We start from the raw sequence: 15,263 nt of genomic DNA, 5'->3' as shown, positions 1-15,263 counted from the left end.
TGTGTGTGTGTGTGTGTGTGTGTGTGTGTGTGTGTGTGTGTGTGTGTGTGTGTGTGATATTAATGTGTGTAATTTAATTAAAATGTATTACAAATTTCCATTACTGTTGCTTCCAGTAGTAACATGGTACTCGTTGCACTTCGATACATTCTGTAGTCGGTACCCGATTGGCACATGAGGTGAACTAATCGAGTTTGCTCTGCAACTCCATCGTCCTTGAGGTCCAGGATCCATTTGCATTCTTCCAAGGTCATTGTGCGTGTGTGCCCTTGCTGGCAGGTGGAGCATTACCACACTTGCCCAACAGATCCTCCCCACAAGACATCTCCTCCTGCCAGAACACAACCTCAGTCCTGCCCCTCCTTCCTGCACGCTTCTCCGCGAGGTTTCATACACTGATGAAACATGATCACCGTGACGGTCCCATCCAAATGACAGGGATAAAGTGGGCGGGGGGACCTTCTGGGCAAATTAGATTTTTTATGTTGAACCTCTTGACGATGTTCTCCTACAGGCCTAATTGAATATTTTGGGCTTTAATAGGACGTGGAAGTAAAGGTCACGTGCTGTGTGCGACTGCGTGGTTGGTTCAGTTCCCCGTAGTCGTGCTGACATTATATGTTCCGCACACACAGAAAAATCACAATAAGGTTACGGTTCCCTCCACTGCAATAAGTAATTGACGGCTTGACACTGAAAAACAAAAGCTCTATTCATGATCGCAAATTGAATTTAGCAATATCCACTAATGCCACTGCAGAAGCAGGCACAGAGAGAGAGAGAGAGAAAGAGAGAGAGAGAGAGAGAGAGAGAGAGAGAGAGAGAGAGAGAGAGAGAGAGAGAGAGAGAGAGAGAGAGAATGCTCTTCAGGGTAATTACCTTCAATTTTATGCTATTCAGCTCTGTCAAACAGCCGCGCTACAAAAAATATCCCCTGAGAAATGAATCAACGCATAAATAGTGTTGCCCTCTGGCGCTTCAAGATAACATAGGTTATGGGGTTAGCAGTAAAACATGCTTTAAGCATATTCTGAACAGTTTTCTTTGCTAAGATACCTTCCCTGCGTTTTTCCCACAGAAATGTCAATGCAAGCTAGAACACAGTGAAACAAAAGTCACCATTCATCAAAACACGGGCACACTCCATAGAATAAGAATTGTTTTATTTATTTTTTATTTTATTTTATTAGTTAGTTATTTAATGATCTTGTAAATAAAATCTAATTGTATGTGACAGCTTCCACTGTCATGCTACACTAAACCTTGACATCTTGAGAGTATATCTGATCTTAAGAAAAGGAATACACCATTGGATTAAATGAATATGAAAGAAATTGACAGAATGGCAACATAATGTGTAATACATGTTATAAATCTATATTTCAGACAGAGGTAATCAGTTCTTCTGAATTAATAGGAGGAGTAATCCGTTGATATAAGTGTAGTAAAAATGCATTAGCTGAATATTTCATGATGTATATATATATAACAATTGTTTTCTGCAAAAGAGCTATACTTTAAATGTAGGAGAGTTGTATTTATAACCCACAGCAAGATCCAGTATTCAGTCCTCGAAACATTACTGCAGTTTCCTCTTCAAGCACAGAAGAAGTCCATCTCCTGTATTTGCATGCAGAAAAGATAAACTCAAAATAATAGAATAGAATAGAATAGAATAGAATAGAATAGAATAGAAAAGTGCACCTTTAAACTATTTATTTGTTCTGTGATGCCTGTGGTGTGTGGAGACAGAGAAAACTCACAGTGGTAGGCATCTCAATGGTTTTCTTCTCAAAAATGTGTGTCTCGTTAACATGGTTACTCGGGAAGTAGCCAATTATACCCATCTGATCTACATAGCGATCACCATACACCTGTAAAAAAGAACTGTTAGACTTTCTGTTTTGTTTGTTTGTTTTCCAAAACAGTTAGAACAAGAAAACGACTGGTGCTTCTTCTACACAAATACAGTGCATTTAATATTTTATGCAAAAAATTAACTCAAATGCCTTTGGTATCTTAGCATGTTTTCATCATTAAAGACACAAATGTTAGTTACAAAAACGTTTTGAAGTTGCAAGAGCAGAATACTTTTTTCTTACTGCCATAAGAAATCTTAACTATTTTTATTAGCTGTTTAATAATTATTTTTATCTTATAACGAAATAAAAGTATAAATGTATCAAAGTATACCGTGATGCATGAAAATAAATAATCACAGAACAGAACTGCAATGCAATGTTATCATGTACTCACACTTCCCGACCAGAAGAGTCCAGCGCCCTCTAGTGGCTCAAGTTTGGAATAAACATAAATAATCTGGCCTTTCTTTAGATTGATGAATCTGCAGTCTGAAGCAATGAAGTCCTCAAGAGCTATGGCCACTGAAATAACATCTATAGGAATATAGATCATAAATCTAGATCATAGATCTATAGGAATACACATCATGAATGTATTATGACCACTTTGTCAATTTTGTAAAGGTTCACAAAGCATAGCAGATTTTGCACAGCCTAATCTTTAACATACGGCATGTTGTCTTTAATTTAAAAATGAATGAAAGAAAACTCAAAGTCAAACTCACATGAGCAGTACTTATCTGCACACATTTTTCTGTTTGCCAGTTTCTCCATATTGATGGCATCTGTTGTCTGGTACAGGCAAGAGACAATAAGCAAAACTACACAGGCCAACATGCCCATTTTCCAGCCTGATACAGTATGAAATAAGTACTTACTGCAACATTCCCAACTGAGCCCTTCATCCAGAGACTGCAGAAAAAAATATCCAACAGGCAGCCAATCAGCTTGGAGCAGTGAACATCCACATTCCAAACCTTAGAGATGGCAGCGCTCTGTTTGCTGAGCTAATATTTTCCTTCTCCTCTGCAAAATGCTCTCTTGTTCATTAAATTAAATGTGATTTGTTGCAAGCCAGTCACTGTGAACCTGCAATGACAACTGTGATCCATCATAAGCTCCACTGTGGTTTTACATATTTAGCAACAAGAAGGTTTGTGGGGTTTGTTTCTTAAAAAACATCAAACAAGTGTACATTGTCAAAATAATACTGGAAATGAAAGTTTTAAAAAAGATTAAATAAATCACAACCTTGTATACGTCCTTTGTCTGAAGGTGCTCAAGGATTTCAGGATTAGCCTATATATTTAAAATAAGGATTTAAATGTTTTGAGAGAATGAATCGACTTGCCCACTGCTATGGGCTTCCAGCCCCTGTACAAACGGAGCAAGACCTTCATTCACAAAGCCAGTAATAAGTCCATGTTGGACGTCAGCAGGGAGGCCGTTTGTCCACGGTTCTGTTCATAACATTTATGGACAGAATGTCTCAGCATAGCTAAGTGGCGGAGGGGGTTCGGTTTGGTGGCCTCAGGATTGCACGTCTCCATTTTGATGATGTGGTCCTGGTGGCATCATAAGGCCAGAACCTGCAGCTCTCACTGGGTCCGTTTGCAGCCGAGTGTGAGACGGCTGGGAGACTCTAGAACTGAGACCACGGTACTCAATCGGACAAGGGTGGGTCTGCAGCGTCTCCCTGGTGAGGTGTTCGTGTTCTACTGGGAGGAGACCCCGGGGAAGGACCCGAAGAAGCAGATGTAAATGCAGATGTAGAAGCAGATGGATGCATGGATGCATGGATGGATGGTGTTGACATGCAGCAAGTATTATATTTTCTAATATATCCTGATTTGATGCTTGGTTTGGGATAGTGTAATACCTCGTATTACAAAAACAGTGAGAAGCAAATGTATGAACAGATACTTATTATTATATTACTAATTATATTAACAGATACATGAGCACATATTTGTATTCTCCAATGTTTTGCTTTCTTTTTTATTGTAAGGTTATACCATATATTAATTCTGAAAAAGCATAGGTGCATATTAAAAAATATGTTTATTTGATAATTACAGTGTCATAGGCTAACCAAACAATCAATCAATCAATCAATAAGTGAAAGTATCAGATATTTGGCGGAAGCTAATGTGCTTTGAGACTACAACTGAACTTTTTGCCCAGTGATCCCACCAGTAAGATTGTGTTTTGCCTCCAGTTTCTCTGGGGCCCTTCTGAAGCTAATTGCCATCAAACTGCTGTTGAATAAAAAAAAATAAAAAAAAGAGGCACAAAAGTGTTGTAAGTATAGACTTTTTAATTATTATTTGCAAAAAAAATGTTTACCAAAACAGCCGAGCAGGTTTTGGTCAAAACCAAACCTTCTTGTCAGAAGGTGGAGCTTTTAGCTTTTATTGAAATGAAAAACAAGTCTGTCAGCTCCCTTACTTGAAATTACGAGAACATTTCTGAAGAATCGAAAGGGCCTTAAATAAGTAACCCCTTTGAAGACCTAAAGAAAAAGATATTTCCATACATTTGGTAAACAGTATACAAAACAGAACTACACATTCACATGTGTAGCAAACTAGCAAGTCAGGCATCAAATACGTATTAGTCTTATTACACAATAGAGTTTATGTAAGCCCAAAGAAGCTCATATATTAGTGTTTCACAAAATGGGTAGCTATATAAGTGCACAACAAATGATTCTTTTATTTTTCTTTTATGTTACGTTGTACATTCTTCACAGTAGGTCACAAATTTGGTATACCTACACCATTTGATTATATTTAACACGTTTGATAAGTGTGGTGTTGCACATGTATTTAGACCTAATTTATAATGTGACTTTTGTAAATGATAAATTAGGACGAGTCGATTTATTAAATAATCTTGAAAGCGTAACCTACAATAACTATGCTGTGTATGCAATCTTGTAACACACTGGAGCACATGATTAAAAACGATGATAATTAAAATAATCATAAAAAGGATGAAGTTAATAAACAGTTTCTCTTTAGTTACTACGCAACTTTAGTTACTATCAAGTCACAAACAAAACGTGTCTAGTTCAAATGTCTCGTGTGACATTGCAGTGTTGTTGCAACATATGAAACCGATGAATATTCAAAATATGTTTTACGTCGTAGGTTTCCTCAACACTTCCGCTCCGCTCATGAATATTTAAAATATGTGGTTTTACGTCGCAGGTTCTCAGCACTTCCGCTCCTCTTCATGAATATTCAGTGGATGACGTAACTGCTTCCGCAAACTTGAACACCGAGCGGAGTTGTTTTCATTTTTTCAGCAGGTCTATGTGTGGATCGGCCGGTCTGTGTGTTATAGTCCGTCCTCTGTTATTTATTCATAGTGTAGGTATATAAACTACATTAGTATGAATGATTCCGTCAGAACAGCTGGAAAACAGCGTTAGTTATTATTCGGGACAGCAAACTAACTTGGCGTTTCGTCAGGGTCCTGAGCGGTAATGGATACGCGGGTGTCGGAGCTGTTCGGGACGGGTTCCGCTTTCAGACCCGGGGCGTCGGGGACTCACGGTACCGCCGGAGCAGCTGCAAAAAAATCCTTCTTGAAGAATGGCAAAAAGTCAAAGAGTCGGTCAGCCCGCTATCCCAAACCAAGCAATAACCCTCCTTATCTGCCCCCGGAGGTAAGACGGGTAGAGCGGGTATAACAGTCCGTGCGGGGCGACGTTAGTTCCACACCCGCCCGGGTCACTAGTGTCGGGGGGGTCCGGGTCCCTACCAGCGCTCCGTCCACGGCGGCCTCTGGCTGTCTCTCGCTAGCTAACTTCTTATTTTCAAACTGTGGATACTGTCTAATTTTAGAAACTCGTTATAGCAGTCTGGTTCCTTGGTGGCTGGTGGTTTGTAAACGCCGGTAAACGTGGCGAATGTTCGTGCTGTATAAAAGTGAGAGTTGTGTGGCTGCACTGGGAAGGAGCCCCGGAACTCGGACTTCATTTTCGAGAACGGAAGGTCAACAAGTCATTGAATTTCAGCAAGAAGCTGTAGCTACCAGTGAATCCTAACTGTGTTCAATGTGAGGGAGTCAGTACTGGTTAATGCCTTTGTTATGGTACCCTGTAACTTCGTAGTTATCTAGCTGGTAGTAACTTTACTGTAACGGCTGTGTTTGTAAATATACCCCCACCCCCTCTCTTACCCCCCTAACCCCACCCCCTCTCCCAAACCCCACCCCCACTCCAACCCCACCCCCCTCCCAAACCCCAACCCCCCCTAACCCCACCCCCCATCAACCACCCTAACCACACCCCCCTCCATGGGCGAGGCGTAGCTAACATTGTCCCTGGTGGCAGTATGCATGCCAGCTGTGTCTGAAGTAAGTCAAAAAGAAAACAGAAAAGATTTTATAATCTTTATATTAATTTATACACTGTAAAAAGCACAAAATAAAGTCACTCTTGTCTGTTTATTTGCATGTTAACCATTTTAAACATACATCATTATGTGAACTAACTGGTCAGCCTATTTTAAATCGCCTTTCCTGCACATGTGTTAAGGCAGTGAACTGGGATCGTTTTGTTTCTCTTCAGCAGCTACTTTCTGTGTATTGTGAGTGATGGTTTGTTCACAGTGTTTGTTCTAGACATGCGTTGGACATCAAAACCTGAACTGCAGAGGCTATTGTCCAGGCTCTGTTCACTTATAGCTCCCTGTTGTTTTTGGTTTCAGGTTGAAGAGGGAAATATAGAATATAAGGTAAGCTTTTAGCATTCTTAATATCTCTCCTCATGAGTGCCCATCATCCTGCTAAAACATTTAAAGCTATTCTCAAATATGGGTGCTGTCTTAAAGTACTCCAAAGCTGCAATAAATTCACAAAATCTGATCATCTGTTTATTCTGATGTGGATTTTGCATTGTGTCTAAATGAAACTATATTCTGATTTAATGTAAAAATATGCTAATTACTTTATTAATTCTTAATACTGCACTGTCTATGGCTGTAAAATATAAGAATGGCATTACACTGTCATAGAATGTCTTAAGCACTTAACAGACTTGTTTGTAACATGATGCTGTAATGGATTATCAGCTCTGTACTTAGCACACAGCTGCTCTCCCTTTACATATAATGCAAAACAAATTCTAGCCATTATCTGTTCATTAAACTCCCCAGTCCACAGCACTGCCCTGTAACTGTAAACTTCACTCTCAGCTATGTCTTGCATATAAACATTGGACCTGTGTACAAAGAGCAAGTGTGTGTGTGTGTATATGTGTGTAAACTACAGTTTGGTTTTGCCCTAGCTCAAGCTGGTGAACCCCACGCAGTATCGGTTCGAGCACCTGGCCACGCAGATGAAATGGAGACTGCAGGAGGGCAGAGGAGAGGCCGTGTACCAGATAGGTGTGGAAGACAACGGCCTTCTGGTCGGCTTGACCGAGGTGGATATGAGAGCCTCACTCAGGACCCTCCACAGGATGGCTGAAAAGTATGATTTATTCTCTTACAGATACAACTTACAGATATTGTATACTAACTGTACACAGTAAAACTGCCAAAAATAATATAAACTGTTGGAATTACAGTGTTATTTCACTATGAACAAGTTTCAGGTTGTTTCATGGGTTTTTACTGCTTTAATGAGGCCCATGTTTACCGAGTCCTCTCTTTCCCCAGGGTGGGTGCAGACATTACGGTTCTCAGAGAGCGGGAGGTGGACTATGACTCGGAAGAACCACGGAAAATCGCAGAGGTGCTGGTCAGGAAAGTACCGGATGACCAGCAGGTGAGCCGTTCCACTGCCTGTTTAGAAGAGGCGTTTGTATGTGCGGCTTCATGTCCGTGTCCAAGTGAGCTGTGTTTCTGTAGCATTGGCTCTGACAAGCGTGCCCTGATGTCTGTCCCTGGCTGGGTCCGTAGTTCCTGGACCTGCGGGTTGCTGTGCTGGGGAATGTGGACTCGGGGAAGTCCACCTTGCTGGGTGTGCTCACGCAAGGCGAGCTGGACAACGGCAGGGGCCGGGCGAGACTCAACCTCTTCCGCCATCTCCACGAGATCCAGACGGGAAGGACGTCCAGCATTAGCTTTGAAATCCTGGGTTTCAACAGCAAGGGGGAGGTGAGAGACCTGCACTCTCTTCACACGTCCAGACTTCTTCATTTATTTGAGAAGATGATGTCGTTTGTATTTGCGTCCGGCACGGCAGGAGGAGAATATGAATAGAAGATCATCGCTTGTTTCATTCCTGGTCTCACTGTTTTCTCAGATTAAATCCAGCCATGTTGTACAATGTCAGTGTCTACTTGGTGTCAGAGATACAGGGTTACAGTTCGTGTCTGCATAAACGTGGGTGCTGCCACATATCACACCTGTTCTTCTTGTGTATTTAAACAGAAGTGTTTTCTTAAAAATGCTTTGTTTACGCTTAGCTAGCAGAACAGCCCATCAATCACTGAAACTGCTCACAAGTTCACCCTTGATCAAACTGTGAAATAATAGCTAACATTTTTTGCAGTGCCCAGAATTGTATTGACCGATTGTCAATATCGCACAAAAGGAGTCTGTTTAGGTGGAGGCTCACTGCTCTTCATGGCCTCTAAGATTCGGATGACGCTCGGTGAACGGTAAACGTCTCGCACACCTCCACAGGTGGTGAATTACAGTGAGTCGCGGACAGCCGAGGAGATCTGCGAGAGCGCTTCGAAAATGATCACCTTCATCGACCTTGCCGGCCACCATAAATACCTGAAGACCACCATCTTTGGCCTCACGAGCTACTGCCCTGACTTTGCAATGTTGGTAGTCAGTGCAAACACAGGCATCGGTAAGTGTGGCCCAACACGTTTCCACGGGTCCAACATTTGTTTAGAGAGACCATGCTATCCAACTACAGCTATATCTGGGTTAAGGTGACTCTGTCAAGATCAGGTTCTGACTGCGTAGTGCTTCGTCCTTTGACTGTGGGGTAATATAAGTTTAGATAAGTGTCAGTATAGCTTGTCTGTGATCCCCTAAAATACTGCAGCGCGCTCTTGTAAGCGTCGGACGCAAGGGGCCCGGGCAGCGGCGTGAAGTGGAGAACGGGCAGGAATGTTCAGTAATCTGAGCTCTGACATTGCCAGTGTTGACTCGAAAGATAAGACACGAGTTGGGGTCTGGCAGGCAGACGAATAGAGCTTGGTGGCTCGCTATGCAAGTCACATGCACCGGCGTCACATCTGTTCTCCAAAATGACCTCTCGTATTCTCACATTAAGCCATAAAAGATAATATAGTGGTAAAATCAACTGCTACCATGGAGTTTACTAATGTTAACAGCAGGTTTGTATAAGCATATTACTTTAAAAGACGAAGAGGTATTTTCTCCCTTTGCCATTGCCTTATGCACAAGGAATTTTTTAATAACTGTCAAACACAGTCTGTTGGCTTGTTAAGACCAAATTTCAGCAGATATTTGTGACTTCAAAACATGTTCATTAAATAATACATTTTACTCCACCAAAATGGCAAAGCAGTTATTGTTTAGTTATTCTTGTGTAAGGCAAAAAAACCCCAAAACAAAACACCCCCAGCACCTACATCCAGGGTGCCGAGGCCACCATTTTAGGTCAGGTAGTGTGTCAGTAACAGGAGACGTTATTTAGGTAAGGGGGTCAAGTGTCAGCTCCATGTCCAAGAGTCTGAAGGAGTGTCAACAAGGCACCTGCAACTCGACACGCCGTCTCGTTGTGCAGACGCGGACGTGGCTGTGAGGCGCGTGAGACGCGAGGAAGGGCTCGCCGCTCTTCACGGAAACGACCCTAAAAAGCGGCCACACGGTCCCATCGGCCCCATGTTGCTCTGTGTTTCTAACACATTGCTTGCACTAAGATTCAGACTGTCCACTAGAGCATTTGAAACAGGTCAAGATGCACAAAAATAAGATTTTATGGAGTGTTATAGGTGTCATTTTTCATGCCGAGGACTACTGCAGTACATGTAATGTGAAGGTCAGTACTGATAAACCAAGGGTGTGTTTTGAAGAACTGTGCAGACTAATGAAGAGAAATATGAGTCACTGTGAGTCACTTACGCCATTGAGTTCTGAACATGAAACACTTAGAAACTGGATTTCTCTTTTATATGTAATTTGATTTCCTCTTATTGATGAAAGGCTGTGTTAGGTGATGTCACACCGCTTTGTGATGTCAGCATTTGAGGGGCGGGGCTTCAGCCCTGTGCACACACACACACACTTGTTAGAATGAAAACTACAGGCCAGGAAATTCTAGCCTTATTTCTTTGAACTGGATAGTTAGAAATAATTTCTAAATACAATTCTGAAAAAAAAAAAACCAAACTACCAAACCAAACTACTATGTTACCAAACTATGAGTTTACTGTAGCATGTTCTGTGTGTATGGACCAGTATCATCACTCCGACACGGAATGAAAACCTGGCGTTCATCACAAGACATTTACATTGACAATATCAACACCCAGAACTTTCATTCTAGTTACCTTATACTTAGTCTGATTGTGTGATTTGTTTGTGACTTGTGTATTCGTCTGTATAATTTGTGTGTTAATGGGCCGCCCAATGGAGGATGGGTTCCATTTTGAGTCTTGGTCCTCCCAAGGTTTCTTCCTATTCCCCACCATCTAGGGAGTTTTTCCTTGCTCATTAGGGATTTAGACCCATATGATTGTTAAAACTTGTAAATCCTGTAAGCTGCTTTGTGACAACATGTGTTGTGAAAAGCGCTATACAAATATATTTGATTTGATTTGGACAAAACTCTACATTCTAGAAGCACTGCATTGCCGGAAGCTGCCGGAATGTGTGCAGGTAATTCTGTGTTAATTGAAGGTCTTCTCATTTCAGATTGCTCTTCAGTTTAGTTTGTTTGAAGCATGTCTTGCATGGCAAAGCTGTGTGTTCATGAGTGGAAGGAAAGGGGGCTACCACTGGCAAAAACATGCACTGGTCTGGTAATAATTGCAGATAATGATTGCATGATTTAATTTGTCATACCTTGTTAAAATAAGTGTTGATTTATTCTCCATCATTTTAAGACATTAAAAATGTACAATTAAGTGAATTCATAACAGGACCCAAGTACAGAATAAAGACATACACCTTGCCTTTTATCATATACGGTTAGCCATCTCCAGTTTAGTCTATGATGCTCCTTTTATAGGATGAGTTGAGTTCCATTTGCTAAACGTATATATTGTCCCTCGTTCCTTGCATGTGGGCATGTATTTTTACAACAACCTCTCCAAACTGCATACCCTCATGCTAATACAAATGTGTTTCCACCCCCACGCGACCTTCTCCTGAGCCCTCAGAGCTCCTGCCTACACACACCTGTATGCTACCAACCTACTGTTGAGACTAGATTACCCAGTTCTTCAAATGTACAATAACAGAATGCAGATGCTTCAGCTAATTAGATGTCTGCTGTCTCCTAGTTTATTGTTTATATGCAATGGTCTTTGCGTAAGATGCTAGTTCTTATTTCTTACAACGTGATCTCTGAAACGCTCGCTGCATGGACAGCTATGTAAAGATCAGAAGATGCAGTGTTCAAATCTCCTGACTGGGCAGTAAATCAAGACTAAAAACACATGGCTGAACATGACTGCTGTTTTCCCAGTCACTCACAGTAACTGTATGAAGTGTTTAATGTTGTTTGTTGTTCTTCACAGTCATCTAGCTAGAGAGCCTCCCACTAAAAAAAATGCCAAGTTATAAAACCTTTACACATTCATGTGGGTATTGTAAGTTTGAATATTTTTCTTCCATACAGCTGTGTGATGGAAAAACGTTTCTGCCATCATCTTGCGTTAATGCAGTTATTCACCTGCCCCACTGAGCTCTGAATATTTCAGACTCATATATAATAGTCATAGCATTTGTATCATGTCATATAAATGAAAGTAAATTAAAGTTATCCAGGCAAACACAAATGTCACATTTGGTTCACGCTTGCTACTTCTGCGGTGCGGAGATGCACGTTGAGATCTATTCATGTTCCCACACATGTAGCCGTCCGGAGTCAGATTTGGCTGTCTTGTGCTTTTCAGTGGGCACCACGCGAGAACATCTGGGTTTGGCCATGGCCCTCAAGGTGCCCATCTTCATCGTGGTCAGCAAGGTGGACCTGTGCACCAAGGCCACGGTGGAGCGCACCGTCCGTCAGCTGGAGCGTATCCTGAAGCAGCCGGGCTGCAATAAAGTCCCCCTGGTGGTGGGCAGCACAGACGACGCCGTCACTGCCGCCCAGCAGTTCGCCCAGTCGCCCAGGTACCTCCCAGCTTTAAAGGCCCACGCCGACAACAACAGCCCCCGCTCAGCCGTACGGCCACCAGAGGCATTGTCTGTTTGGGGTGCTTTAAAATCTTGCTAATGGGAACCCACAGTTAATCCTTAACTTGTATTGGGTCACAAGTCACTGTGGATGAAAGCGTCACTTTTACACGTGCTATATTGTACATCCTTCCCCTCTTTTCTTGGTCTGTTTAGCGTCACGCCGATCTTCACCTTGTCCAGCGTATCAGGGGAGAACCTGGAGCTCCTGAAGGTCTTCCTGAATATCCTGCCTCCCCTCAGCAACAGCAAAGAGCAGGAGGAACTCATGCAGCAGCTCACCGAGTTCCAGGTTCCCACTGCCATAGATCTTCATAGGTCTTCATAGATCTTCATAGGTCTTCATAGGTCATCTTCATTTTTGGTTATGCTTCATTTAAAGGAATATGTTGCCCAACAACTGGAAACTAGTACAAATACTATTTGGTGACTGACCTCTATTTGCTATTGACCATGTTAGCATTTACACAGAGATTTACATGTTCCTGTAGGTTGATGAGATTTACACCGTGCCTGACGTCGGGACAGTGGTCGGAGGAACTCTTTACAGGTATTCACAACCAACATGATCAGTTGCGCTTGTTCCAAGATGGGGCATTTTTGCAATCGTTTCCCCGATTGCCCTTGCTGCCTGTGTGTAGTGGTATCTGCCGGGAGGGGGATCAGCTGGTGGTCGGCCCAACGGATGACGGGCTGTTCCGGGAACTGGCTGTGTGCAGCATCCAGAGGAACCGCTCGGCGTGCAGGGTGCTCCGGGCGGGGCAGGCGGCCACGCTGGCGCTGGGCACCTTCGACCGCTCGCTACTCCGAAAGGTTCGTGCACGTACGCATGCTTGCGTGTCGGTTATAGCGGCTCAGGAGCGTCCGGTGACGGGCCTTGTCCTGCAGGGCATGGTGATGGTGAGCCCAGAGATGAACCCCACAATCTGCTGGCTGTTTGAGGCCGAGATCGTCCTGCTCTTCCACGCCAAGACGTTCCACAAGGGTTTCCAGGTGACGGTGCACGTGGGGAATGTCAGGCAGACCGCCACGGTGGAGGCACTACAGGGCACGGTGAGTCTTCCATTGGGTCGCGGTGTCCATACGTGCCGTTTAGATGCAGAGAGAAGGAATTAAGAAACCGCTCTAGCTCCCGTTGTGTGTTCGCTGAGGTTCCGTCTCCCTCGGGAAATTTCTTTATCTCAGGAGGAGCTACGGACGGGCGAGAAAGCAGTGGTGCGATTCAGATTCATCAAACACCCAGAGTACCTCAAAGTAGGAGCTAAGCTGCTCTTCAGACACGGAGTGACCAAAGGCATCGGTCATGTCACCAAACTTCAGCCCTTGTCGCAGTATGAGCACCACTCCTAGAGACAGAGACCGTCTCACTGCCAGCTCAGACGACACGGCCACAGTCGTGAACTCATCCATCATTCGATGCAGCTGACAGGAAGTAAAAAGCTAAAGTTGTTAACTGGTTCATTTGGTAGCTCCATGTGCAGTTTTAGATTAACTCTCTCATTCCTGGTTAGCTGCTTCTGCCAACAGTTTACAATCATTTGCTGCAAAGCAAAACACAGAAACGTGAGTGATGTTCTGAACATCTTCTGAAGGTAGTTAAAGGTGCTTAAAAGGAAACATGATGAGTTGGCTATCTTGTGTGGTCATCTTGAATAAGACTTACACGAATATATACATAAATCACACAGGAAGTGTGAATTGCAAGATGGCCGCCCAAGCGTCCATTTTTTGTGTGCCCAATTGTGTTTACAAGCCAAAACATTTAAGTGCAAATGGACAGTGTTAAGGATCATGGCAGCTACAGTGGTGACAGAGTGCCCATCTTATCAACCCGCTGTGTCGGACTCAACACCAGCACCGTTAGTGTTTACTCTAAACCTACTAACAGTCGCTACTGTGTGTGTGTGAAAAATCTATATCCGATAGCTATGAAGTGTTTTCTGAGATTTTATAAAGAGGCACTTTAATGCTCTGGCAGTCTCAAGCTTTAACAAATGAAATTTTGGGCTCTATGAGAAACCATGAAAGTAGAATGTAATTGTTGAGCTGTTGCCGTACCCATGTGGTTGTCTCTGTCTCACTGTTGCTGAAAATCAGATATTTGTGACAAGGTCACTGGCGTAAGCTGTTGTAATGCCTTTCAATTGTCGTATAACTAGATAAATGTTTCTTGCCTACACTCAAGTGCTTTGGTTGCTCAGGGAATCTCCCAAGCTCCAAGAATGTATAACATCCCTCTTTTACCCTAGAACAGAAGAATTTGTGATTGACTTGCACAGCTTTGAAGGTGTGAAATCCCGAGTCTCCCTTTATGACTCCGCTGTTCTTTTACAGATTATGCAAAATCGATTTCAGGCCACACAAAGGCCCACGGGCTGTTGTGTCACGGTTCGATTTCGTTACTGGACTTTTCTTTAACTGATGTCAGCATTTAACTAAAAGACTGTTGCAGCTCTTTCAGAACTTGATTTACTGCTGCGCCTTTTGCTATAACAAAGACAAACGGGGTTGACACATTTGTTTCTTAAACCCCGAGACTGTCTCATAGGAGCTGTGTTTGGAGCCTGTTCATGTGTTCATGCATGTGTTTCCTTTACTACATACCACATTAGGACACGTTAGTGATGTTCATATTTGAGTTCTCACCATGATATTGTTCAATGTGTTTTATGTGCAATTTTAGAGGCAAGAAAAACAAATTTATTTAAACCAAAAAGGATAAATCAAATTTAAAACAGAAATGTACAAAAGAAACAAAGTAAATTTACCACCAATGTTTTTGCTTTACAAATTTGTAGTGGTTTCTAATTTTATTCAGACGTCTATTTTTGACTTGCACCTCATTTATACCAATGACTTTTCCAGTTTCACGTGCTGGAAGGGTTTTTCCAAATTATTTTTTAAATATTTTAAAATTTTAACTTTACTTTTGGTGAATTTGTGTATAAATCCATTTGTATATGATGTACATAAATAAAATCTTTATTATAGTTTACTCCCTTCATGTGGCTGTGTTCATTTGTTCTAAAACCTGAACCCTTGACTTGTCTGTGTGGTA

General features: G+C 42.4%; 2 protein-coding genes across 2 annotated transcripts; one reads left to right on the top strand and one right to left on the bottom strand.

Moving 5' to 3' along the window:
• Positions 1–1,146: 1,146 nt before the first annotated feature.
• Positions 1,147–2,732, bottom strand: LOC143476934 (otoraplin-like). Its single transcript, XM_076975353.1, has 4 exons — positions 2,588–2,732; positions 2,257–2,396; positions 1,764–1,874; positions 1,147–1,620 (listed from the first exon to the last, which is right to left on the bottom strand). Exons 1-4 carry the CDS (start codon positions 2,703–2,705, stop codon positions 1,597–1,599), a joined length of 393 nt encoding a protein of 130 aa, XP_076831468.1. The 5' UTR covers positions 2,706–2,732; the 3' UTR covers positions 1,147–1,596.
• Positions 2,733–5,120: 2,388 nt separating this feature from the next.
• gtpbp2a (GTP binding protein 2a) lies at positions 5,121–15,200 on the top strand. Its single transcript, XM_076974705.1, has 13 exons — positions 5,121–5,236; positions 5,339–5,535; positions 6,581–6,607; positions 7,159–7,343; positions 7,532–7,640; positions 7,775–7,972; positions 8,504–8,678; positions 11,923–12,142; positions 12,362–12,497; positions 12,697–12,755; positions 12,847–13,018; positions 13,094–13,258; positions 13,391–15,200. Exons 2-13 carry the CDS (start codon positions 5,353–5,355, stop codon positions 13,553–13,555), a joined length of 1,794 nt encoding a protein of 597 aa, XP_076830820.1. The 5' UTR covers positions 5,121–5,236; positions 5,339–5,352; the 3' UTR covers positions 13,556–15,200.
• The last annotated feature ends 63 nt before the right edge of the window (positions 15,201–15,263 follow it).

The sequence above is a fragment of the Brachyhypopomus gauderio genome, chromosome 15 (assembly GCF_052324685.1).
Source record: "Brachyhypopomus gauderio isolate BG-103 chromosome 15, BGAUD_0.2, whole genome shotgun sequence".
In the NCBI taxonomy this organism is placed as follows: domain Eukaryota; kingdom Metazoa; phylum Chordata; class Actinopteri; order Gymnotiformes; family Hypopomidae; genus Brachyhypopomus; species Brachyhypopomus gauderio.
This window is presented reverse-complemented; position numbering and strand designations above follow the sequence as displayed.

What these genes read in the sequence shown, in the direction of transcription:
- LOC143476934 (XM_076975353.1), bottom strand. Translation starts at nt 2,705, where the DNA reads ATGGGCATGTTGGCCTGTGTAGTTTTGCTTATTGTCTCTTGCCTGTAC. An exon ending in GACTCTTCTGGTCGGGAAGT is followed by an intron (nt 1,875 to 2,256) that starts GTGAGTACATGA and finishes TCTTTTTTACAG; the next exon opens with GTGTATGGTGATCGCTATGT. An exon ending in CCATTGAGATGCCTACCACT is followed by an intron (nt 1,621 to 1,763) that starts GTGAGTTTTCTC and finishes ATGCAAATACAG; the next exon opens with GAGATGGACTTCTTCTGTGC.
- gtpbp2a (XM_076974705.1), top strand. Translation starts at nt 5,353, where the DNA reads ATGGATACGCGGGTGTCGGAGCTGTTCGGGACGGGTTCCGCTTTCAGA. An exon ending in CAGTTCGCCCAGTCGCCCAG is followed by an intron (nt 12,143 to 12,361) that starts GTACCTCCCAGC and finishes TGGTCTGTTTAG; the next exon opens with CGTCACGCCGATCTTCACCT. An exon ending in TGGAGGCACTACAGGGCACG is followed by an intron (nt 13,259 to 13,390) that starts GTGAGTCTTCCA and finishes TCTTTATCTCAG; the next exon opens with GAGGAGCTACGGACGGGCGA.